This window comes from Lepisosteus platostomus, chromosome 12 (assembly GCF_059453375.1).
Source record: "Lepisosteus platostomus isolate fLepPlt1 chromosome 12, fLepPlt1.hap1, whole genome shotgun sequence".
Classification (NCBI taxonomy): Eukaryota; Metazoa; Chordata; class Actinopteri; order Semionotiformes; family Lepisosteidae; genus Lepisosteus; species Lepisosteus platostomus.
The window spans coordinates 20,932,783-20,959,268 of NC_142622.1; the positions used below are offsets into that span (position 1 = coordinate 20,932,783).

The 26,486-nt window shown below is 37.2% G+C and overlaps 1 protein-coding gene across 5 annotated transcripts in view; it reads right to left on the reverse strand.

Moving 5' to 3' along the window:
• tsnare1 (T-SNARE Domain Containing 1) overlaps window positions 1–26,486 on the reverse strand; it is a 244,146-nt gene that overhangs the window by 123,706 nt on the left and 93,954 nt on the right. For 4 of the 5 annotated variants that reach the window (XM_088601358.1, XM_088601356.1, XM_088601359.1 and 1 more), the window contains exons 5-7: window positions 8,832–8,922; window positions 7,828–7,902; window positions 6,177–6,233 (exon numbers count right to left, since the gene is read on the reverse strand). In XM_088601358.1, the coding sequence (XP_088457484.1) occupies window positions 6,177–6,233; window positions 7,828–7,902; window positions 8,832–8,922 (223 nt within the window). The remainder of the gene's footprint in view (window positions 1–6,176; window positions 6,234–7,827; window positions 7,903–8,831; window positions 8,923–26,486) is intronic. The other variant, XM_088601357.1, reaches the window with a different exon arrangement.

The window sequence follows — 26,486 nt, forward strand, 5'->3', positions numbered from 1 at the left end:
TCATATTGTTCAATAAAAACAAAATTAAAGTCCCTGAAAAGATCTCTTCCGGTGTTTCTCCAAGGGAAAACAAATGTGCAAGTGTACTAACCTGGATAACCTTGTTGACAATGACTTTTAGAGTTCTGTGAACCAAATAAATACCTTCCAAGTTAAACCACTGCATCAGGTGCTTATATCAGTGCCAAACAGGAAATTAGAGAGACACCATGAGGTTTTGAGAATGCTGCAATTGTCATAAGCAGAGGCTAAAGGCCTCAGCCACCTGTCCCTTGTCCTTTACTATAATTGTCATTTTAGCCCAGATCATTTCCCAGTGATGCACAGATAACTGAAGCTCCCACATGCAGTATACAAACTGATTGCACCTAATTTAAAACTACACTTATTCACTCAATTTTCTAAACTTAGTTTTTTTTAGTTTTTTGTGGCACCCATCCAGTCAGATCCCTCTGGGCACCAAAACAAACAGGACAACAAGATGGTTGGTTTGTCTGCTTGATAAGCTGTTAATTCACAGTTGTTGACGCATGTCTAGAAGTTGTGAAATTTTTGCCCCATGTTCCTTTTAGTGTGGTGCTTGTTGTACAAGCTCGTCTCAAAAGATTGTGTTTAAAGGCTGTTGTAATTTTTTTTTTCACTTTTTTTGCTGTGCAGACTTTTAGATGATGAATTCTTTCACTTAATAATTTATATCAATATATGCCACATTGATATGCTCTAACAAAGTTCCATTCACTTAATTTGACAATAGTCCTCCAAAGCAAAACTTCAATACCTTATCTGCATTTATCTGTATATACAGAACATTGCTGTGCATAGTACATGTACATATATTGTTGTACTGCATTTCTCTGTACATACAACTGCTGTAAAGAGTTTGTATATCGAACAGCAGCTTCCTTGCCCAACACTGCTTCCCTAATGAGTTTTATATACAAGCCTCAAAACTTGGGATTTGTTTTCTCTTACTCATATTCCTTGTGGGAGGGAAACTGATGGATTGTAATACTAATGGTTAAATCTTTCTTTTTCATTGTTACTGCTGAACTCTGAGCTTTGCTCTGTTATAGACTTGAATGGGGGTATAAGCTATTAAGTGAGCAACTCTCAATCCAGAGAAAAAGGTTTTCAGTTCTTGATGATGCTGAGCAAAGTCTATCAAAGCTGTCCTGCAACCCCTTAGTTATCTGGCTAACTAACTAGCAATTAATTAGCCTGTTAACAAGGAGGTTTGTGGGTTGCTAATATAACATTACAGCCACAACAAAGGCACAACTGGGAGCTGAACTGCAACACTTCATTCTTCAGTAATAAAGATACGATCATATTAAACTCTTGTTTCAATATCGTCACTGTGATAAATGTTCTAGTAGTTTTATGGTCTCTAATAGTGATATATAGTAAGGGGCTATTCCAAATTCAACAAGTAGAATTATTTTGTTGGAAAACATCAAGAGAAGATGATACCTTATAAATATGATCATCACCCACAGTAAAAATATATGGCTCACAAACAGTTCCAGTTATTGTACATTAGCATCTAGCAGTCACTATAAATTATAGGCATGAATATTAATTAGTTCACATGGGTGAAAAGCAGGACCATCTACATAGATTTATAATTCTATTTTATGTATATTAAGCCAAAGATATCAGCCATGAGGAATGGATGGTGAGGGAATACTTAATGTTGACTAATATCAAAAGCAGTCAGTGTCTTGCAAAGTATATTTTTCAGGTTTATGGTGTATTTCAAGAACAGGTACAGTATTTGCCAGGAATTGCAGAAGAGAATATTAATTATCTCTCACTTTTTAACAAAATTGAAGCATAAGAGGAAATTACACAGTTCTTGTGTTGAATCACTACCCTGCAAATAGTTTTCCAAGATATTTGCTCTTCTTCTGAAGAATGGGTTGAGTTGAGCTTCTGTGATAAAAAGTTATGCCCACAGGCTTTTCTTGTGTAAAACGATAACAACAAAATCACAATAACATGGCAGCAGACAGGTATTTAATCTTCTTCTGCACTACAGCCAGGAAATCTTCTGAAGTTTTACTTTTACAAATATAGTGTACATAGCATTTATCATTTTATAATGGTTTGCCTCAGTATGTTACAGCAATTACCTTGATTTTCATTGCCTTATCTGTTATTGATCATATTAAGTATTTGTGAGGTCAGTGTGATCTAACAAGGTAGTAAAGCTTTAGGTGTGTGGGGGGGGTATTTCATGCACAATTATGACCATTCATTTACCAATAAAGACTCTTTGTCTCTGAAGAAGATAGATGATTGTCATTTGTTTCTGATTTTCTCCAGAATATGTTATCAGTCTGAATCTCAGATACAGTGATCTTTACTTTTTTCACATTTATGAGTGTTGTGCCGCAGGAAAAAGAAAAAACTATATTCCATCCCTCTCCTGTCAAATGATTATTATTATGTAGCATTTTGACTTGTTTGAAGAATTTATGACCAAAAGTTTCTATAGCTGCCTTTAGTTGTTACTTTCAAATATATGAAGACAAGTTGATATTTTATTTAGTTGTTTTTCCATGTTTCCTGAACATTATGGATCATACAGTTTTTTAAGATTTGTTTGATTGGGCTGAGATCATTTTTCGTAGCTGATTTTCATTGAAGTTCAGCTTGTGCCACCCAGTAAGTGACTATCATGGTGTATGAGAAAATGGTACAAATATACTGTAGCCTAGATCATGGTTTTTGCCCTCTCCTTGTGAGGACCCATTAGACAGTAGTTTCTGATCTCAGTTGTGAAGTCTGTTGTCCTGGTAACCAGAAAAGGAAGATAAACATAGATGAAATGATCAGATCATTGATCATTGCACAGGAATGATATCAAAAAGGCTGATAGAGAGACAGAAAATAACATTTAAATGGAAATTAAAATAAACAATAGATGTTTTTCACAAGACTACAACACTGAAATAATGGAAAAAGGATGAAGTAAAGACACTCATAAATAAATGTGGGGTACTTTTAGATAAAGAAAAATAAGTACCAGATTTATAAAATATTTCACTCAGGTGATCACATAGGAGGAATTCAATACCATTACACTGAGGAAGGCAAAGGATATGTGATTTGAGCATCCACATTTTTCAAAGCCACTGACACTGGAGTAAATGCAAAGGACATTTTCAGAATCAACAGTGATACATGAACTGAAAGACACCAGTGGAAGATACTGGGTGGTGGATTTGTAATGGAGAACATGAGGCAACTGTTTACACAAGAGATTGTTGGGTTCTGCTACATGCCTCCTAGCCATACTGTTGAGAATGATAACCTGTTGTTGTTTAAGAAACAGCTAGACGAGAACCGTACTGTACATCAGTCAGCTACTAGTACTCAAACAAACTAGATGGGCTAAAAGGCATTCTCTTACTTGCAAAATTTCATAGGCTCCTGAACCTATTACTGCGCTTCCCTAAATATCTATCCCATCTCTACTGTTTTGGCTAGATTTTTCCATTGCTATTCTACTTGCTGTTGTAGGGCTCAATGTTTAGCAAAACACTTACTTTCATTTTTGGGTGTGCCCCCATGTTGTAATGTATTTAGTATTTTAGAACAGAAGTCACTTTATTGTTATTGGAATTGTAAAACAGTATTTTGTTATATTGTACTTGCCTGGTTCTAAATCATTTTTAGCATATGCTTGCAATGGTGCATTACTCACTGGAATGCTCAGGCTTACAGTTTTATTTTTGTTTCCAGTGTTACTTTCCCAGACCAAAGATTCATAGTACTGGTCCTGTGGAGTGGTGGCTCTGTGGCTAAGGATCTATGCCTGTGACTAGAAGGTTGGTGGTTCAAATCCTGCAGCTGGCAGAGGAATCCTACTCTGTAGGGCAAGGCCCTTAACCCCAACTGCTCCAGGGGTGCTGCATAATGGCTGACCCTGTGCTCTGACTCCAGGCTCTCTCCCTGTCAGTGTGTCTGTGTCTCATGGAAAGCAAGCTGGGGTATGTAAAAAGACAAATTCCTAATGCAAGAGATTGTATAGGGCTAATAGAGCAACATTATTATTACCCCATGTCTACTGGATTTTGCTCCAAGTGGGCCTTTAGTCACCAGAGCTACTTAGTGCCTGTAACTGATGTGTTAACTGGTATGAAGATTTTCTGCAGTGAGTCCTTGGTTTCAAAAGTGCCCTATTAAAAGTGCATTATTTTCAACTACTTCAGCACAAAGAATAGCAGAGGGCTCATACCAATTACAAATCTCTTTCAGCCTTTAAAGTGTTGAGAGCAAATTAAAAAAGGCCTCAAATAGAAAATGGAAAAAAATTAGCCTGTGATTAAGAACAAGGATGAAGCGAAACCCAGAGAAATAGGTTTATACCAGTACCAGTATTATAACTAATGTCATCAAGTATAGAGCAACACTGGGATATTAATTATACTATTCTACATTTATTTATTTTGTTCCTTTGTAGTATACAAGTTAACAAACTACTTTGTACATATCGTAGTCCATTTTCTGATTAGTAGTTTTAAGAATTCATCACTTTGAGTAAATAAGGATTGTTTGAGACCAACTTGAGTGTTACCTTTAAGGGTCTTGCTATTCACAGTACAGGGCACAGCAGAGCTTTGGCAGGTTAAGCGCTTCAGCATGTGTGTAAGCATTTGGCAGGGATATATCAGTCCTCAAACAGTGCATGGCTGTGCACAATGAGCAGCAGCTATCAGCTCTATTTGTGTTGGAGTTCTGAGGCAGACAGTGCTTTGTACCGAGAGGCAGAAGCCCAGCCGTCAGGCTGTTGCAGGGCTGCTATCCATGGTGCTGAACTGCACACTGCATCGTTTCAGCAGGAATAGTCGGCACAGGGGGAACAGCCAGGGATTTTATTGAATTAGCCCTAGATTAAAATGGTAATGTGCCGAAAGAGAAACTTTTTTTTAATTTTCCTGTTCTGTGCAAATATTGCTGAGATGAGTAATTAAAAAAATAAAAGAGCTTCTAAGGAAACTATAGAGTACTGTAAGTATATAAACAATAAGAAGATGTGGTTCAATGTGAATGTGAATCAAACATTCAGTCATAAACTGTGTTAATGAGTCTTACTTCCATTGTGTAAGTGCAGTACATTGCTCTATACAGTATGACTTTATGTATTGGAAACTGTAGCAATAAGTTGGTAGCCTCTTTTAAAGAGGAGACCCCAATCCAAAAACATTTTCAATCTTTCTTTCAACATCCTCAATACAATGTATTTATTGAAACAAATTCCATCCATGTGGGTGTGCAATATTGAAAGGGCTTCAGTGTGTTTACAAGCCTATTAATGCTTGAAGATCAGGGTCTTTGTGTCTATCTGAGACTAAAAGCCTCTCCAGTTAATTGAACCACCAACTTCAAAGAGCCTTAGTGCACATACACTCACTTAAGGACTCATTGTCAGAACTCAGTAACTTGTTCTGAAAAGAAATCATTTTTATATAAGCATGGAACTGAACCAAGAAATGTATGCTATTAGCAAATTTCTAATGAAACTGAAAATGAAAGAACAACTTAACTATATCCACCATCCCAAAGCAGCTATTTCATTATAATAAGTAAAGCAATAATTTAAAAAAAATGATAAAAGGAATGACCATCCAGTCCTGTTTCGGGATTACTTAGCAGCAACCATTATAAAAGCATTAAGAGTCCCTTGCTTGGGTAATTCAAGACCTTTGCATTCCAAACACCACTGGAATGTATTAACATTAAAATGGTTAACGTGACAAAAAATGTTAAAATGACAGATTATTATGAAAATCCCAAAAGAAACATGAATCACAAAAATGGATGTGTAATTTCCTCTCAACTACTGTACCTTCTAGTAGAAGTTCTACTGTGTAAATAAGCATTGCTTACATTCTCTTGGATTCTGATCTTTTGAAAACTGTAGTCACATTTTCCCAAAGGCACCTTTGTTCCAAACTAAAGAAATTACATATTGTCCTTGGACGTTTATTCAATTTTAAGGGCACTGTAGTTGTTTTTAGTATATTTCAAATCAAAATTGAAATATTACATTTTTCAATGTTTGCACCATAGCAGCACATAATTTCAGTATGAGCCCTGTTGATTTGAGTTCAAAGCTTGTTTTGCTGAGAGCCTGATACAGAATGCAGCTGTTCTGGCCAAATACTCACTTGTGTCCTTTCCTTTTGTGCTGGAGGAAGCAAGGCCCGGGATCTGTCTGCAATTTTCTGCAAAGAGAAAGGAAAGATAAGATCACTTTATTGGCCATATACAATTTCTTGCATTAGGAATTTGTCTTTTCACATACCCCAGCTTGCTCTCCATGAGACACACAGACAGGGAGAGAGAAGCTTAGGGTCAGAGCACAGGGCCAGCCATTTATACAGCCCCCCTGGGGTTAAGGTCCTTGCTCAGGGGCCCAACAGAGTAGAATTCCTCTGCCAGCCACAGGATTTGAACTAGCAACATTCCAGCCACAGGCACACATCTTTAGCCACAGTGCCACTACTCCGAGTGAGAAAGTGGGATATTGTAACTACTAAATTATATCATTCCACAATTCCGCAACCCCAATCAGTTTAAATCTGAATGTGAATAATTTTTGGGTGGTCTTCCTGGACAGTTTCATGTACTGTATATGGAAATCACAGAGGCACTGGCTAGGGGATGATTCAAATAGAAGGTTTAAAATACAGTATATTAAACTTTCATTTGTCATTAAAACTTATGATGCAGAAAGAATCGGTGGAGTAAATTGTCAATGAAAAAAAAATTAAAATTTGCTCTCTGTACACAAAATGCATAATAAAAAACGAGTAAAAAAACAAACAAAAAAGGAAGCAACAGATTCCACAAAGCATACAGATGAAAATTTACAAAAACATATTAATCAAACAAAAAAACTATCCAATAATAAACAGAAACAACTAGGATTCGCCTTATGTAAAGAAAGCTCATCAGTCAAGGCCAGGAAGCACTGGACAATATTGATAGGTGGGTTTTTATTTTGTACACAAGGTTTAAATGATTAAAAAATCATTAGTTTCAGGACATTTGTTTCAGTCCTTCAGCTGTTCAAATAATTTAGCATCTTAATCATTTAGACTTTGTGTACTACATAAAATCTGACTTTTCTCAGTCATTTATTATATACACTCATGTTTAATTTTCTCGAAATTGTGTTTATTTAACTGATGTTTGGGAGGATGTTGAATTCTAATGTTGTATAAAGTTTCCTGGGTGGCACAGTGGTGCAGTGATTGCCATTGCTGCAGCGCATGGGCCCTAGGTTGAATTCCTGGGGTGCTATCTAGGTGAAGTTTGCATGTTCGCCCTGTGTTCAAGTGGGTTACCTCCCAGTGCTCTGGTTTCCTGTCACAGTCCAAAGACATACTTTGTAGTTTAATTGGTTTCTGGTAACATTGGCCCTGGTGTGAGTACTGTATGTGTGTGTCTGTGTGTGCCCTGTCCTGTCATGGTGTCCTGCATCCTGCCTTGTGCCCGTTGCTTGTCAATAAAATCTCCAGCTCCCCAGAGACCCTGCATTGGGTAAAGCAGTTAAAAAATAGATGAATGGATGGATGGAAATTCCCTGGTGGCACTCAATTCCGCTTGTATCTTTTTAGCACACCTCCCTCGACTCCAGCATCACTGTTATAGCACCCCTTTGAATTATTCAATTCATTTTTTTATTATAATTTGACCAAAGTACTGAAAAACTAGACACACTAAGAAGTAAGGAACTGTAATAAATAACTTGCATAAAGTTCAGTGGAACAAGAGGAAGACAGTAAAACATGCAAAACACATTGGCAACATTACCTTCTGTAGATCTCCATAACGCTGGACAGACTCAGAGAACTCACTCTTCAGACGGGTTAGTCTCAGCCTATCCTGCTGTAGACAGACAGGAAATATTCATTAGGTCCATACAGAGTGCACTTTTACTGATACCTTACTCTAGATCTGCTCCTCTAAAGGGAGTCGGGTGCCATAATTAGTATAATTTCTATTGCATCTACAGTTAAATCGGATAACCAGAAAACTGAGACTGCATGGTGCAGCCCATAATATGTAATGCTTTGTTGTAAACATTTTTGGTGTATTGACTTTCCCTACTATTTATTTTATTGTTGTTACTGCACGTAACATTGAGACCACAGCCAGCTCTGGGAATAAAAAGGGAATAACAAAGCAATAGGAGAAACACAGGACCAAGACCAAAATATTAAAAACCATTATAATTTGGGGAATTCAGACTTCAAAGATATGCAAATAAGTGTCACCAAATTGATAGGGGAATATTGAAAGGAGATCATTTCAATTTAACATAAGAGATTATGAAACAAGTCTTAAATTGCTGCAAGATTATTTTGTTTCTCCAAGATGAAACAATTATTGAAACAGGTGTTAACTGAGAGTTAGATTAATGACAGGGAGGTAGGTGACTAGAAGCACAATAACACCTTCACAAGGCACAAAACTGTTACAGTGCTGGGCACTGTGCCCCCTCAATTCCTGGCCAAGGATACCGGCATCTGCCCCCTCTGTGGCCCACAGCACTGCCAAACAAGCTGTTAACAGAAAGCCAGTTGCACTTATTCCACTGGCTCAGAACAGCTCAACCAAAACTTTCAAATATATATATTTTTTAATTGGTCAGTAAATGTACTTGATTTTTCAGGAGTGAAGTTCAACTGCTGAACTTTAACAGAAGACAGTACATATAACAGACAAAAAAAGTGGACAAATGGACAGACAGATCAGTGCATTTAGGTGTGCATTTAGTGAAAGGAGCATAGTATAACTTGATTGGCAAACTGTACCCGGGAGGAGCCACTGATGATGTCAGAGAGCTGTTTGATGAGGTGGCTGGTGCTAGTGATGACTTTGTTTGTCTGCTGCTGGATGGAGTGCCTGAAAAAGAGTCATTTGATCAGAGATTGAGACATTGACATACTGTCTGATAGCCTCTTACATAAACTCTCTGAGCAAGAGCTATACTGGGCAGTGAGACTGTGCTCTCTGAGTTAAACACACATACTGTATACAAACTGAAAAAATGAAAAAATAAGAGTATACTACAGTATACCCTCTGGCATACATTCTGATTTATTGACAAACCAACAGAGAATTAATAAGAGGGGTACAATTAAATAAGAAAGGAAAATATGAAACAAAGAATCAATTTGTCACAAACAAGTGAAACACTGCATTTAAGACACAATCACAAACAGGTTAGCATCCAGACATTTACTGTAGGCTTGGAATGCCACTGAAATACAGAGGAAGCTACCAGCAAAACTCAGACCATTAACCCAATTTATTAAGTTTGTCTGTCCTTAATACAGAGAAGCACATAGATGAATAAAAATTATGAAGTATTTTTGTACCTGTGGTTTAATGAAAGCATATTTTGCTTTTAAACTATATTATTTTGTATTGGCACAGACTGCAGATATTTAGCTTTTAAACTATATTACAGTATCTTGTATTGGCATACTGTATACTGCTTGGCAGGCACACATAACTCTGGGACAGATGTGATATCACATGTTTTTATTAGTTTCTCTCCTCTCAAGCACAGTGGTTTATATAAACATCAAACATCCATTTCTGTATTGCAGGGAGAGAGAAAGTGTACAGTAGGTGTCTTTTTCCAAACAGCTAAAGACAAACAGCATCCTCCCATCCACTTTCTAACCACTTTATCCAGTTACAGGGTCACAGAATAGCTGTAGCTTATCCCGGCGAGCAAAGCAGAATACACCCTGGATGGAATGCCAGTCAATCACCAGGTTCTCACAGACATACTGTCACGTAAACACACACATGCCCTCACACCTGGGACAATTTTCTTAGAAGCCAATTAATCTACCAGTATGTTAGTATTGGTGGGAGAAATGGGAGCACTTGGCAAAACCGCATGCAAACAAACACACAGAACTGAACCTGTTGCTGTCAGCTAAATTAAAGTAAGATAAGGCAAAAACAATGGGAAGAACTGAAGTGATGTAGACATGAACTTCAAATCATATGGCTCTCAAAGCATATATGTCAAATCATATATCTCCAAAGAAGTGTGTTTACTCATGACATTAATGAAAAATGAAGAAAGGTTAATTCACTGCTGAGTGGTCAAACACCAATTTGCCCATGAATGGCATCACTTACAGGGAGACTTCATTATCTGATTTGACACATGGTGTGCTTTGTACACCTTTCTCTATATACTGTATGATGGTGGAATCCCATCAGTAAGGTAGAAATTATTATCATATTATCTATCATATCATATCATCTGTCATATTATATCATCATCATATTATCACTCCCCACTGCATATCAACGGCTCCCCTGTGGAGATAGTTAGGAACACCAAGTTTCTTGGTGTCCACATTACAGATGACTTCACTTGACCCCTCAATACCACCTCTCTAACCAAGAAAGCACAGCAGTGTCTCTATTTCCTGCAGTGACTGAGGAGGGCAAACCTTCCCCCACCCATTCTTACCACTTTCTGCAGAAGCACCATTGAGAGCACCTTGACCAGCTGTTTCACTGTTTGGTTTGGGAATTGCAACGCTTCAGACCGCAAGACCCTGCAACGAATTGTGGAAGCAGCTGAAAAGATCATTGGAGCCTCCCTTCCTTCCATTTCTGTCACCTATCACAAACGTTGCTTACACAGGGCCTTCAGTATAGTAGATGACCCCTCCTACCCATGCCATAAACTCTTTGCCCTTCTACCATCTGGAAAAAGAAATCGCAGTATATGGGCTAGCTCCACCAGACTCTGTAACTTCTTCCCGCAGGCTGTCGGGCTCCTCAACACCCTGGAATCTACTTGCACCCGCCCCAATTCCAGAAACAGGGTTTAAATCTCCCTGGTGTGTTGTGTATATTGTATTACAGTATGTATTTGCCTTAGTTATTTGCACTATCTACACTTTGCACTATGTGTATCCTGTCTACAATATTTATGTCAGTCTCCTGTCTGTCCTGTCTGTATTTGCACCGTGGACCAGGAGGAACTATATTTTGTTCCACTGTTTACTTGCATATGGCTGGAATGACAAATAAACTTGAACTTGAACTTGATACAAAACTAATGCATTTATTTACTGTTAATGACTTGAAAATTAGGTTCTAAATAATGAAAAGAATTATAAATTAGAAATAAAACATGCATTAGAAAAGTACAGTATTATTTATGAGACAACTAATTTATAATTTACTATGTGCTGTGTGAAATAACAAGAGGAATATTGTTCAGTTATTTTAAGTACATAGTACAGGTAATTGTCAGAATATAAAATGTTTTTAGAAAGACAAAAAGCAAGTGTTGATTTAGACATCTAAACATCAAGATTTATTTCTGAGAAGTAAAAGAATATACTGTACATGAGAAAAACTCACTTTATGTTTTCGTGTTCAGTAAAATAAATAATAGAAAAAAACAGCGGTAAATTAGAGCAATTCTATATTGAGGTGTGTGCTTTGTTGCAATGCTTCATGCAGTCGTCAAAAAATCTACGAAATGTTTGTTCCACATTTCACCTTATCTAAAGATCTCACATTTACTGGGACTTTAGTGTTATTTTGCTTTGTGTATCATATTGACCTGGCTATGACCTGTGAGATGATAAACCATGTCACTGTCAAAGTTGTCTCCTTCCAGGCAAGCTAAATTGAGTTACTGGCTATCTCCAATTCAATCACACAATCTCTGATGCACTTTACTGATGTCGGGTTGGGCATGAGAATTACCTGGGAATGACAGGAAAGTTTGAAGCCACTACGGTTTGTAAATAACCCACTACTGTGACCTCTTCCTGAAAAACAACACTAGCAATGACTGCAGCCAAGGAGAGACAGGGGCAACTGGGGGAGACCTATCAATGCTTCTGGGGAAGCAACAGACTTAAGAAACTGTGCCACATCCTTTTTAAAAAGGTTCAATTGCCATGCACTTCACAACAGTTCAAAGTGACAGGTAGCACTGGTATCTTTCCTGTGAATTGTATAACCAGTTGGAAGTCAAAAAGGTTTCTGGCAATAATAATTTAACATTTATTGTCAAATCAGCCTCTCTTTCATGTGAATTCCACATTTCATTAAAAACAAAATGTCAGGTTTACTCTGGCACTATGGTCCATCTCAGTGAAATACAAAGTTATGACAAAGGGCTGGTGTGCACCTAGAGTACAAGTCATCCTCTTTGCATTTTGGTATAATTATTGTAAATATGTTAATGTCACGGATGTCAGAAGGGAATGCCGTGGAATGGGCAGGAGAGCAAAAAAGACCCTATGCATAGGGGCAAAATGGGGGTTAGTCCAGGCTCGGGAGGTCAGACAATGTCAGGTAGAAACCTATGCCCTCAGGCCACAGAGGAGACAACCAGAGATGGATTTAAGTGTTTTTTATCTGACACTTGTGGTGCAGCTTTTAGTCTTTGTCTCAGTGTGGTGTTGCAAAAAGTTTTTTTGTAGCTGTTTAGGGGAACCTTACTTGGAATGACTATTTTTGTTTGTTACTTTTCTCAGTTTTTTCCTCTTCTATACACAGAACACAGAAAAAAAAAAACACATTTTGAGTAACCATTCATCTGTGTTTTTGTTACTTCTGTGACCACCCCTGGATATACTTTCATGTGTTTTTGTCTCACAAGTCATGATTGCATTAGTATTCAAACGCTTTGCTGTGAGAAAACTAAATTAATTTAGGCACAAAAAATTACCTTAAGGAGTCACACAATTTGTTAAGTGGCCTCTGTGTGCAGTAGTAGTGGTTCACATGACTTCAGAATAAATATGTCTATCTGTACATGACACCACAGTCAGATAATGAATTTCAAACAAAGATTCAACCAGGAAGCCCACCTTATCAAAGGAAAAAGTTGTATAAAGGCACAAATCTGGAGAAGGGTATTAAAAATTTTTCAAAGACCCATAATGTCTCTTTGAGCACAGATTAGCCTATGACTACAAAGGGACTTGAATGAAACTGAAAAATACAGAACATCAGATCCTGCAAAGAGTTGAATCTAAACCTTTCGGTCTAAATGCAAAGCATTATATCTGATGCAAACTCAACATAGTGACTCACTCAGAGAACAGCATCCCTACTCTCAGACATGGTGATGGTAGCATTATGTTGTACAGTAGTTCTGCTTCTCATCAGCAGGGACATGGAAGCTTGTGAATATGGATGGCAATGTGAAGCAAAATACTGTCAAATCCTAGAATAAAACATGACCTGAAACTGGGACAAAAAAATCATGTTTAACCACACAATGATCCAAAGCGCATGGCCAAAACAACATGGGATAATAAGTCTATGTTTTTTAGTGGCCAAGTCAAAGTCCTGACTTGAATCTTATTGAAAGTCTATAGAAGGACTTGAAGACTGCTATACACGATTGAGGACCAAGCAACTTGTGACAGTTTGTGCAAACCTAACAAGAAACATAGGCAGAACTTTTACCAAGCCAGAATGTAAAGTCGTAGAGTCTTACCCAACTAAACTTGCCTCTATAATTGCTGCCAAAGTTACCTCCAATGAATATTGAGTTCCATGATCTGAATACTCATGCATATCCAGCAGCCATATCACTCTGCAACTCACAACTGACAACTAGTGAAGCCAAGCAGGTGTGAGCCTGGTCAGTACCTGGATGGGAGACCTCCTCGGAAAAACTAAGGTTGCTGCTGGAAGGGGTGTTAGTGGGGCCAGCAGAGGGTGCTCACCCTGCGGTCTATGTGAGTCCTAACGCCCCAGTATAGTGACGGGGACACTATACTGTAAACAGGTGCTGTCCTTCGGATGAGATGTGAAACCAACATCCTGACTCTATGTGGTCATTAAAAATCCCAGGTGTTTCTTTGAAAGAGTAGGGGTCCTGGCCACATTTCCCATTAGCCCTTACCAACCAACCTCCTACTAATCCTAATCTTGAATTGGCTTCATTACTCTGCACTCCTCCCCACTGATAGCTGATGTGTGGTGAGCGTTCTGGTGCACTATGGCTGCCGTCGCATCATCCAGGTGATTATTTGTAAAATGCTTTGAGTGGAGTGTCCAGAAAAGCACTATATAAGTGTAAGCAATTATTAATTATTACTATTATAATTCAACATATTTCTTTTTTTTCATCTTAAGTTTTTGCTGACATTTTCTGTGACTTATAGTATCTTACCTTACCTTACAGTACCTTATGTTTTCAGTTTGAGCATTCAGGTTTTGACTAAAATAATCTTACAAAATGTGTGTGTGTTATTTTGGAACTTCCAAAAATGGGACACCATGAAAAGGGTCTGAATACTTATTCAAGGCACTGTAACAACACACACAGCATGGTACTAATGAAAATCATTCAATGCAGAGTGTGATTGCACCAAGAAAACAGCATACTGGAAGAAAAAACACTTCCTAGCACAAGAATGTCTCCACAAACTGCCAGTAGTACAGAAGCAGCAGGCAATTACACAGCAATCATTCAAAAGATTATACTGGGAGCACGTAGTATGTGTGTCTGCAATTGAAAAAAAAAACACTTAATAAAAGGGAAATTTGTGAGGCTTTGATACAGAAATCTTCCATGGTTACACACCAGACATGAATGCATTGATTAAAGCTGAGAAATGTTTTTATTGGCAGGTGTAATCAGGTAGAAGTATAAGGGGCTCACAAAGAACAGTCCGATGACGTAGATTGCCGCTGTGAATCCTTTCTCTCCCAGAGCTAATTTGATGATTCACACTTTGATGATTGGCATGCTTTTACTAGGCACTGTAATGGCACAAAAATGCCTTTCCCAACTGCACTAAAGCAGCCTCTTAATTAAAGGTCTTTTTTGAATTGATTGTATATCATTAAACCAAAAGGAATGCGACCTGTACATTCCACTCTTTTGGACTACTATGAGGCAGGATGCAGATTGTAATAAAGACCAGGAGGAATTTAGTGCAGTTGGATTTGTTTTAGTTTTAATCCAATTTACTGTAAAGTCACGCCTAAGAGATCTTATAATTAATATTTTTTTAAAAATTACAAATTGACATGTTTTAGTTACAGACTACTGCAAAAGTTTTAAAAAAAAGTGATTGCTGTTGATTTGTGGTAGTATGCCCAGCCTGACAAGTTTCCCAGATTCCCATCGATTTATACAGGAAACTACATGGCTACATGGCATACAGTAGGCATAGTGGCTAAATTTATAGGCAAGTTAAAACAAAACCACTGATGTTTTCTGAAATAAACCATCATCAGCAGATTATAAACATTATAGCTTTCCATTACATTTTATTGTGTCTTTTTCTATAAAACTAAAACTTGTAGATCAGTGGAAACAGCCAATCGAAATTATTTTTTGTAAAACATTCCTTATAGATGAATTGCCTAAGTGTGAACTTGCTGTGTTTTTAATACTAAGATAAACACTACGCACCACGAGTTTGGAATCAATGTTGCGTTGCTATGGTTTTAAACAGGCATAGTTTCCACGTAGTGGTACAAATGTGTGGTCAGCTGGAGTTGCCATGGTAACACAAAGGGGGTTTTCTCACCACCCCTGGACATACTGCCCACTTCACTGGACCTGAAAGAGGACGTTACACCCACATGGGAAAGCCCAGGCAGTCTGGCATCTAGGCACAAACCAGTAGGAAGAGGAAGCAGAGGACCCATTGTACGTATAAAGTGTTTTGTTTTCTAGCTACTTCTCTCTCTCTCTCAAGAGTCTGTTAGAGAGGACAAACCCACGAGTCTCCACCCTGGAATTGATTACCCTTCACCAGCACTTTCTCCATGCACTGTTTTTTGCCTGATGGAACAGAGGATGTTAAACTCTTCTCTGTGTCCCATGTGTACTGTACAGTAAGTCTATGGGCTGGTCACACTCCAGCGAAGTTGTTTTAAAAGAAGCTTTAGATACTGTACCTGAAAAGTTTCTTGGTACTGAAAACACTAGGAAATCCCCAGTCCTGAGCTCAGCTAAAGCAGTAGACATTCTGAAAGAGTAGCCCAGAAGGATTCCTAAAATATGTTCCGTATAAAAAGATGAAAAATTAGGGAAATTGGGGAATTGGTGAATTAAAATAAAGATACTGTATTTAGGGTTTGGGTCATTATTCATCTGCACTGTAGACTCAGTTTTCCATAGAACATAACAATGTCTTAGTGAAATCATTTTGAATATATCCACATCTAGTTTTGGATGTGCATAACACCCTTCGAATGTGACCTGTGTAGGACAGAAGTGTTTTATGCTGCTGTTAAACAGTATCTGCACATCATCTTAAGGCACTATTTAGACGTGTTGTTTTTCAAATATGCCAAATTTGAAATGAAATATTTTGGCATCCAGATGGCCATGTTTCTCAGTAAACCTACGAGCAAAAATGAATAGATTAATTTGTCATAAGCATGTCAAAAAATATATCTGAATTCAAACTTAGATTCCTTAAATACCTTAGGGTTTTCATTCAATGAATAACTGATGGCTGGAATTCCTCTATTAAGTGCAGTGTATTTAACTGCATTTGTTTCAGAAAAAAAAAAACTACTGAAGAATTTCAATGATAGATTTCCAGAGAAGAAAATATGTTAACTGGGTAAAATTTAAAAATAATGTACTCTCATTTGAAAATGAATGCATCTCTTTAAGGCAATATCAGATATCTCCAATGATGTGAATTACAGTCAGATCTCTTGCCGTTATACAGTATCTACATCATGGTATAGAAAATTTCACAGAATGTTTCTTTTAATCCTTTTCTTAGTACCTGTATTCAGCCCATTGACATTTAACAGAATGAAAGATTGCACTTACATTTTCAACCCCTGTGTTAATGTGGGGAAAGGGCACTGAAGTGACAGCCTATTGTAGCCTATTAAGACCCCAGTGGTGGGGCGATGACATCATCAAGTCATTAGTGCTCAGCAGAACAGAGGCTGTGAAAGTGGCTGCTGATTGACTAGATCTGCAGACTCCCTAGAAAGGGAACCACAGCCTTCAGTGGCTCTGGTGATGCCAATGCACCTTAACTTTTGTTCTCTCTTTTTTCCTCTGTCCTTCTTGCATTTTTGTGTCATTATGTTTCACTTTTCTTTTTTCCACTCACTTTCACTGAGAAAAATATAAACCTCATTATCCATACTGTAACAGAAACATTTTAAATGAAGTATAAGTCTCTACAGCTCTAACAATATAACTGTAGAAGAATCCAAAACATAGGAACAATACCATCCTAGTGAATGAACTATGTGATGACAATTACCAGAGTATCTTTAAAGAGTTACACACAGTCAGCACTAATGTCTGTGTGAAAAGATTCACAGGTGCTCCATGCAGCACTTGTCTCTGCTGACCCTGAAGCTGCAGCTGGTCTTGGATTTGTGACAAGATCTCTATAAACACAAATAAAAAACACCGCATTTGTTTGCAGCTGTACAGCATTAATGGAGTAATTGATATTTTCTATTCTGGCATTTTTTTACAGATTGAATTTGACATGGACAAAGTCAGTGTGTTCCAAGTGTATACAGTATGTTATCACAGTTGTTGAAGCTGTTGTAATAATTAAAATATATACAGTACTTTCTAAAATACTGGAAATCCAATAAATCCTAGTTATGATGAGTCTGAAGATGTCCTTGTAATAGTTTAATAGTTCTATACACGAAAATAAATCTGTACTTTTAGTTTAGTGTGAAATCTAATATTTTTTTGCAAGTATGATTAGACTATTAGGTACCTCTCTATTACTAATAATGAACTTGTACTGGATTTTTCATGGTGTCATTTTGTAAATCAATTAGCCTATCTTTGATTTTGGTATTCAGCTCAAGACAGGGCCATTAGGTTTAACACCTATCCCCCACAAAATCCAAGAAGGCAAGATCTACAGTATGTATCTTGTGTCCTCACTTGTTATTACTATCTGAAAAAGTATTGACCAGGTTCTACAAGAATATTACAGGGAAGTGTCCGTTCACAGAAGTCAATTTTTTTTAAATGCAAAGAGACAGAAATGTGGGGCAGGGTGAGTTAGGAGTAAACTGTGTATTGAAAAAAAAATAGTGGTGAATTAAACCCAAAAAAGGGAAGAGACATGGGGAGGGGGATGGGAGGAGGTGTATTTGCATTTCAATATCTCTGCTTCCTTCAGTGAGTTATTGCTTAGTGAAAAATGAGAGGGGACATCGTGGTGAAATTCTCTCTCAGCACAAAGCCAGGCAATTAGGCCCTCTTTGCATAATTAAGTTGGAATGTAAAACAGAATTGATAATGGCCCGAAACAGGCATAATGGGCCCATACATGAGCAGAAGAACTTGTTCATCCCAGAGCGTTTTTTTTTCCTCCCTGTTTAGTTTTCCTTTTACACTTGGATGCTTCAGCAGAGCAGGGCTGATAAAAAGCATCCCTCAGAGGCTGGCATTCCAGAGGGATGGCAATTTTCTTTTACCATGGCTCTGTGGGTACCCAAATGGCATAGTTGCCACTGGTTTGAGTTTAACCAGGTTACTAACACTGCTTTAGGCTGCAGTTGATTTATACCAGACCGCACCATTACTGATACCCCCTTTTTTTCTTTTCAATATATTAACCACAACTTAGTTGTTGTGAAAGTGTTCATAGAGTCAGATAAACATAAGTCACTACAATTATATTTCCTTTGTAAAAACACAGGAAATAAACCAACTCTGCACTCTCTTAGTACTGACGTTTATGAAATTTTAAATGAGACGTCACAGCAATTAGACGTTTAGCAATTCACTTCTCTCAGTAATAGAAATAACCAAAATAGCAAGAAAATGAATTAGTTGCATTAGGCTATACCTATCTTGCATTTTTGGTAGTGACAGTGAATAACCACTTCAAGTCAATGTGGTCGTCACATCGAATTTTTATTCACCATTTTTTGCTACGTTGAATGAGGTAGTACACCGCTATCCTCTTTACTTAATTAGTTTTCGGATTACGTCTGTCTGCTCAGTCAGGAGTTTGTACTGCAAATGGTTTATAAAAATAAATTCTTAAGTTATTTTCAATTTCAGCATCTACTTGCCTGCTCCCTTTCAGAATGCTATTGATTCTTTCTTTTGTGTCCTTTTTCACACCATCTTGATAAGAAAAATAGCCTCTCAACAGAGTGGTCTAGATTTGCCTCCTCATCATCTACTTTTATTTCCGTAGAACACACGCAACATAGGATTATGTTTTTGTCTATTTTGGTTACAAAAATAACGAGGTTATTTTGAACAAATATCACAATAATTGGAGAGCAGTGACATTGAAGGTGACAAACCAATGTCCCACTGGGAGTTTTGATGAGGTTATGAATTGTGTAACTGCATGACAAGTTCTGTTTGAATTCAAATAAGGATATCCGGACATTGGAAAAAAAACCTTTCTGTAGCAGCATAATCAAAGGGCACTGTACGGTTGATACTTTATGATGGCACAGGACATTTACAGTATATCTGTCAGACATCATACCATCAACTGTTATTTATCATTGGCAAGCAATACATTTTTACAATTGCAATAATTGCATTGTGATAAAAATGTATGCACAGATATGTATTATTCTTATTTTGCTGCATGCAGTCCCATAAGTGAGCAGTGCAGTGCTCTTACTCAGGTCATTACAGTTGTGGAAACCTTGGCACCGGAATCTCTTACTACAGGATGGACAGGTTGACAGCCACTTTGGGCCAAGTGCTTGCTAGTGATGGTTAGCCAATCAGGCCAGAATTATTAATTGTTTGTAAGAAGTTGCAGCCAGGATGATTCCATTGTATTTCCACTTCTGTCACTATCAATACCCATCTATACTTACAGGTATATGACTATAGGTCTGCTCATGTCAACACTTTAATTAATTTTTTTACCATCTTTTTTATCCTCCTCAACAATGATGGCAGTTTGATTAATCCTTACCCATAGTCATGCTGTGCTCTTTCTCTCAACCTCTGCTCCAGATTATATTTTTTGGACGTCAGTGGACACTACACCAGCCCACTGCTGTGTCTATCCAACTTGTATTCAGGGACCACACTCTGGAGAACGCATAACATACATACATAGACATTCTTTAGTGCAGGGCAGTTTTATTCAACTAGGTAGGGCCTCAGGAAACATGCAAAAGCAGCAATATTGCTACAATATAGTGCCTTTTATTTACAGTGAAGGAACAATACAGAAAAGGTCCTTGATCACTGTGAGATCTAAATTAATTGAGCTACTTCTGTCTCCTTTCTACATACCACTGGGCAACTAAACTGCTTGCTGACAGCAACTAAAAATGAATCCCAAAATTGAATCCAAAACAACAATCCAAAATATTCTTTGTCTCACTAGGTCTTTTTTTCATGGGTTGTTCTGGTAAAGGATTTGCTCCCTGAAGCAGATAGTAGACTGTTGGGGCTTTAAGGAAGTCTTTGCATCTTGGTATTATGCTGCCACCAAGATTTGCCACCTTTCTTCCCCCCTACTGCAATACCACAATAAATACTGTAGATACCTCTCATTGTAAAGCACGTTTTCAGTTGAAAAATACATTTAACTGAATTAGGATTGTGTGGTTTACCAAAATGTAAACATTAAAAATTAATTGTACATACTGTATGAAGATTGAGCTAACAAGTACTAAACTAAAATATTTTGTGCCTTCCACATCATCTATGTGGTTTAGTGCATTTCTGGCATTTTCATGCTCATCTTGCACACATGAAAGTGAGTTTAAGAGCAAGTCCAGAATCATCTTCTGTACCTCAAGGCTAATAATGTAATCAAGAAAATACATGATAGGCTTTCAAGGTTCAATTTTCAGTTAACATGACTGTTGAGTCGTTTGCATAAAATGTGACTATAACTGATTAATTTTTATAAAAATTAAAATTGTAAAATTCATTTTTATCTGCAAAAGCTACTATTAATTAATGTAGGCAAGTGATCCTGAAATGCAGAAATTAAAAAAGGTGAATATTAGAAAACAAAAATAATAATAGCAATAATGCTGACAACATTCATAATAAATTATTTCAACAAGAGATGCAATGGTGTAAAGATTATCTATTTGTGTGTATAGTGTACATGTGTGGGTTGTTTATTTTGCCAGCCACTTCTATTCAGAATCATTTTATTTTCTAAAGTGTTATTCTGATAAAGACAGATAATGATATCGTGCAGCAATGATGATATAATGAAAGGGAGAGGAAGTTCAGAGTGGGCTGAGCATGCTGCTCTTTTATAACTTCAGCACAGGCAACTATCTTGGGAAAGGAACACTGAGAGAATCTGATTTATGAAGTCACTGTCCAGGAACTCTTGTGTGCAGTGTTATGTCTCTTGCAAGGTTACTAAGACTGTTCTTTTATTGTACCCTTTATTTTCGACCCATTGTCACATTGATATTGTACGTAAAATACAAGAAAATTGTTATCATCATGAAAAAGGAAACTGCTTAAACAAAAACGTTGGTTAATTAATTGATTGATGGAGCAAGATTATAGAACACAGATAATATTTACCCTGTACTATCTACCATCTACCCAGATTCAATATGTGAACAATCGATCAGATAAACAGAGGCAGATCGTGACAGTGCAGAGAGAGATAACATGCTATAAGGGATTCTAACTTAAACTAATAAAGAGATGACAATGGGTTAAATAGCAAGGTCTAAATATAGAGATCACAGAGGAAAGTAGCTATGGGAAACCAGACTTGACTTGTTGCCAAACACAACAGGTAGTTCTGTGGGAACAGATAGCACTCTTTGAATGTACCAGCACAGTAACAAGGAATAAGCATAATAAATAAAACCACACTGGCATCCTGACCCTCTTCAAGGGAGTGTACTGCTAAATCTGGCTGGAGAAGACTCCCCGAAAAGCAGCACATCTGACAGTAAATAAGTACCACTGAGGTTAACACTGAAATACACAGCTCCCAGGGACACAGCAGTGACAATTAAAATCACAAATTTATGGTATGTAAGCCACTTTTTCAGGCAGCTTTATTGCAGTGGAACATACAGTAGGCAAGACAATGTTGGCATAACTGGGGAAAGCCCCAAATGATCTAAGTGTACACCACAGAATGTGTAATACATAATGTACATAATGTACAGATACTGACAGTAAATATAGATGAAAAGATTTAGTGCAAAACACAGTGGCCCCTGATGAAATGATGACATCACATACCAAACTGACTTATTGATTGAGTAATGTGTCTCTTTTAACCTGTACATATTCTATCCATTTTCTACCCCCTTTATTCAATACAGGGGAACGAGAGACTATCCCAGAGAAACCAGAGCACCTGGAGAAAACCTATGACAATACAGGGGGGACTTACAAACTCCTTACAGATGGCACACTACAGTTGGTCCAGAATTGAACCAAGGGCCCCAGCACTATGAGGCAGGAATGTTAACCACTGCACCACCATGCCAGCCTCTGTAAAACGTCCTTTAAATAAAATTAAACTAAAACAAATGTACAGTAACATTGTGCTCTTCCAAACATTTCCTGTTTCCCTGTGGTGTAAAAGGAGATAACATATAAAAAAACTTTAGTAGTGGTAAAGGTCATCATGGTTAAGGTCAAATGGTCATTGAATTCTACAAGTTGAGGAGAATAAAAGAATCCATAAAAAACTAAATCTACCATTTTATATAGTTCAGTTAGTTGTACAGTGGAAACACTGCTAGGAAGAGGATGCAAGCATATTTTACTACCAAAGCCTGTGAAACAAATCATTTAGGAGACAACCATGAATCCAAAGGGAATGGTTGGGATCTCCAATACACACTGGCACCTTCGGGATACAAAGTACTGAGAACTAACACTATATCAACTGTAATGTAGTATTCAAAGTTGGGTTGCAGGGAAAACTCTTCTTCTGAGATCAAACCACTATAGGAGGTGACTCAAACTTAACAAACTTTATTTGAATTATAACTGAAGCAACGTTTTCTGAAATGAAAATTGTATATTTTGAACAAGTTCATCAGTGTTGTATTTGATATAAAAAGGATGGGGATTATGTTGAGAAAACTTTTATGCCCACTGTAACATATTATGGGGTCTTTTGAGTTTTGGGGCTGTTTATGGCTATGGATCTTGTAGCCCTGGTAATCAAATCATGACTTGCATGATTTTTAGGACATTTTAGCCAAGCTTCTTATTGTTTCTGCTAAGAATCTCAAGCTTGGCCAAAATTTTTTTTAAAAAGGATGACCATCTCAATCTCCATAAAACCATTACATTTTAAGATTTGTGATTCTAACTCAAGATGGCAGTTAATAATTTTCAATAAATTTGTTCATAAATGTCCTCTCTGAAATGACAAAATCTCATAAATGAACGAATTTAGACTGGAGGGTGTTTTCATAAACTACTTACTACAGGGGAGTGAATACTGTAAGTGTGACTCTAATGATTTAAGGACCTACAGTAAATTAATTATGAAAAATATGACTTACAGTAGTACAGTATGCGAGATTGTATTCAGATGACTATTTAACATTTTTATAATTTGTATGCAAATAATATCCAAATTGTAAATCTGTCATGTGACGTTTATTGCGCCTACTGTATTTCATCAGAGGTATGGATATACTGTATGTTGAAAGCACTGTAACTACAGTACACATCTGAAAGTAAAATACAAATAAAACTTTGTATATCATATTTATTAAGTGTCTGATGTGATTCAAAGAAGATTATCCTTTAAGTACAATGTACAGAAAATGTAGGTCAATCATCATACAGTAGTAATGACAACCTTTATTTTCTAGATCTCAAAACACTGTGTAATAAAACCCTTAAAGCATCATTTTTAAAATATGTACAACAATTTTATTTTGATCATTGAAGCATGTGAGTTATTCAATTAGATAGTTTATAAATCATTTGAATGCAAATCCCAATACCCTGTACTTCTCAAAGGACTGCAGCTAGCCATTCCTGATTTAATTGAACCAATTAATGGAATGTTACATGTCAGAGCTATCAGGATGTTTAAATGACACATCCCCATACTTCATTCATTAAGTTAAGACAATATGGGCTTCCTTAGAATTGTTTGCACCGCTGTCACTGGTCTTGTCATGTCCTTGAAACAGTCAAACATGGCTAAGCAATAACACTATTTTTAACCTAAGTCTAAACTACTTGAAGTTAAATCATTAAGTCAGCCTTCTTAAAGAACGAAGACAGGATTAAAAGATCACAAAGAACTGGATATGAAATACCAAAGATAAGAAGACGACACTGGACAACAGAATGACCATTCTGTAATTTGTGCATTGAAGAAACCAATTCTAGGATTTATGCAAGAGACTGACTTTTTGTGATAACTGATAGAAAATCTGTAAACTAATTTCTTATCTGTGGTATCCACTGGGCTAAATAAATCTCTTATTTAGTGTTGCACTAAAAAGCAGTTTTAAAGTAATTTACTCCTGAGTAGAATCTTAATTCTCTAACTGGTTCCTATTATCCCTTCTATGGTATTTCTGTCTCATCATCATCATTATCCTTCTACTATAACTAGCAATACTACCTGTAATAATAAACTTTGATTTACAAATCAAATCTTTTAGCTTGATGATACTTGTTCTGCCAGTATAATCAAGTTTCTTCTACATTCAGTGTTGCTGCAAATGAGGAAAACGTAAAATCCCAACTCTCTGCTATGTGTAATATTCAACGATGTTTCACATTTCACAGGACAAAGAACAGCTTGAGAACTATGCCTGGGACTCACGAATAATTGCATGGGAATAAATGACAATTTTACACCAATACATTATTATTACATATTGCTCTCATTTATTATGAAATTGTTATGAAATATGTTATGAAATTCTTATGCCAAATTGCCAAAAAGAAATTCAGCATTCAAAACAAAGCACTTTGAAAGTGTAAAAAACATTTAAATACAAAACAGAATATTAATATTTTTAAATTCTAGTTTAGTTTCAGCAATCAGTTTTGTTTTTAGCCTGAACAGTGAACTGGCTGCTGCAATTTTGAAGTGTGCAAGACAGGGTTGACCTTTTTAAAAGTAACTTGAGTAGTTTTCTCCAAACAGGATTTATTTTTGATTCTATAACTGGGTGATGCAGCTCTATTGTGTGAATTTCATTTTGACATTACAAAATGTAAACTGGGTTTCCCTTTTATTTTAATCCATGCGCACACAGTGGGTTATTTGATGAGATGTGTAATTCTATATTTAGGGAACAAAAAGGCAGGTCAGTGCTAGGATGTGACAGGAGAGTGATGGAACAGTATTGATGGAACGGAAGTGGGAACGGTCACCAGCTTTAGGTTTTTGGGAATTCACATTTCTAATGATCTAACCTGGACTGTGCACACTGACTCTATCTTGAAGAAGGCTCAGCAGCGCCTTTATTTCTTGAGGTGCCTCAAACGATGGGGGATGCCAGTACCTGGGTTGGTGAACTTCTACCGCTGCACCATCGAGAGCATCCTCACCAATGGGATCACCGTGTGGTACAGCAACACCTCTTCTCGAGAGAGAAAGGCACTGCAGAGAATGGCGAATGTGGCCCAGGATATCATCGGCTGTGGTCTCACCGAGATTAAACAGCTCTATGAGGACCACTGCCGTGGTAGAAATCTGAACATCACAGGGGACAGTGGCCACCCCGGGCATGAGCTCTTCACCCCACTGCCCTCAGGCAAGAGATACATAAGCATACGGACACTTAACACTAGATTCTTCAATAATTTATATCCACAAGCAGTGCAATTGGTGAACACATTTAGCCATGCCCCTCGGACCACACCATCTGCTGTACCTCATTATGATTTCTTATTTATTGCACATCTCCAGTCATTGTTTACAGGTCTGCATTGTTAATATTCAAACTGTTTACTTGTTTGCATGTACATTGTCTACTGTTTGTTTGTATATTGTCTTGATGCACTGTCTGCACTTTTTTTACACTTGTTTTAACAATCGAGATTCCATTGTTAAAATTCCATTGTAACAGTATTGTACATGTACCGGTTACATATAGCAATAAAGTTCAAGATATCTGCTTGGGGAAAGGCTGAGTCCAGGTGTTGTTCAGGAGCAATATATTGGGACCTTAAGGAAGCGTAGAGAAAAGGCAGCTGAATTAATGGAACTGCACTACGTAGACTTGTAGCTCATATGCTGGCCTGGCTGTGGAATTAATAGTCAGATGGTAAACCCATGAAGCATTTGAGGAGCTGGCTTGGCTTTTGTATATGTACTATCTTACCAGACAACCTAGACCAGCATGAAGGTTATATGCCTTGTTCTTATAGGTAGTAAATCTGTCAATCGGCTACTCAGGGGTCATCTCTCAGTCCTTAGAAAGGCTTTCAAGGCAGTTTTTCAAGTATAGATGTAGATTTGAGTTTGATAGATTTTTCCTAACTTTCATATTTGTACTGATAAATA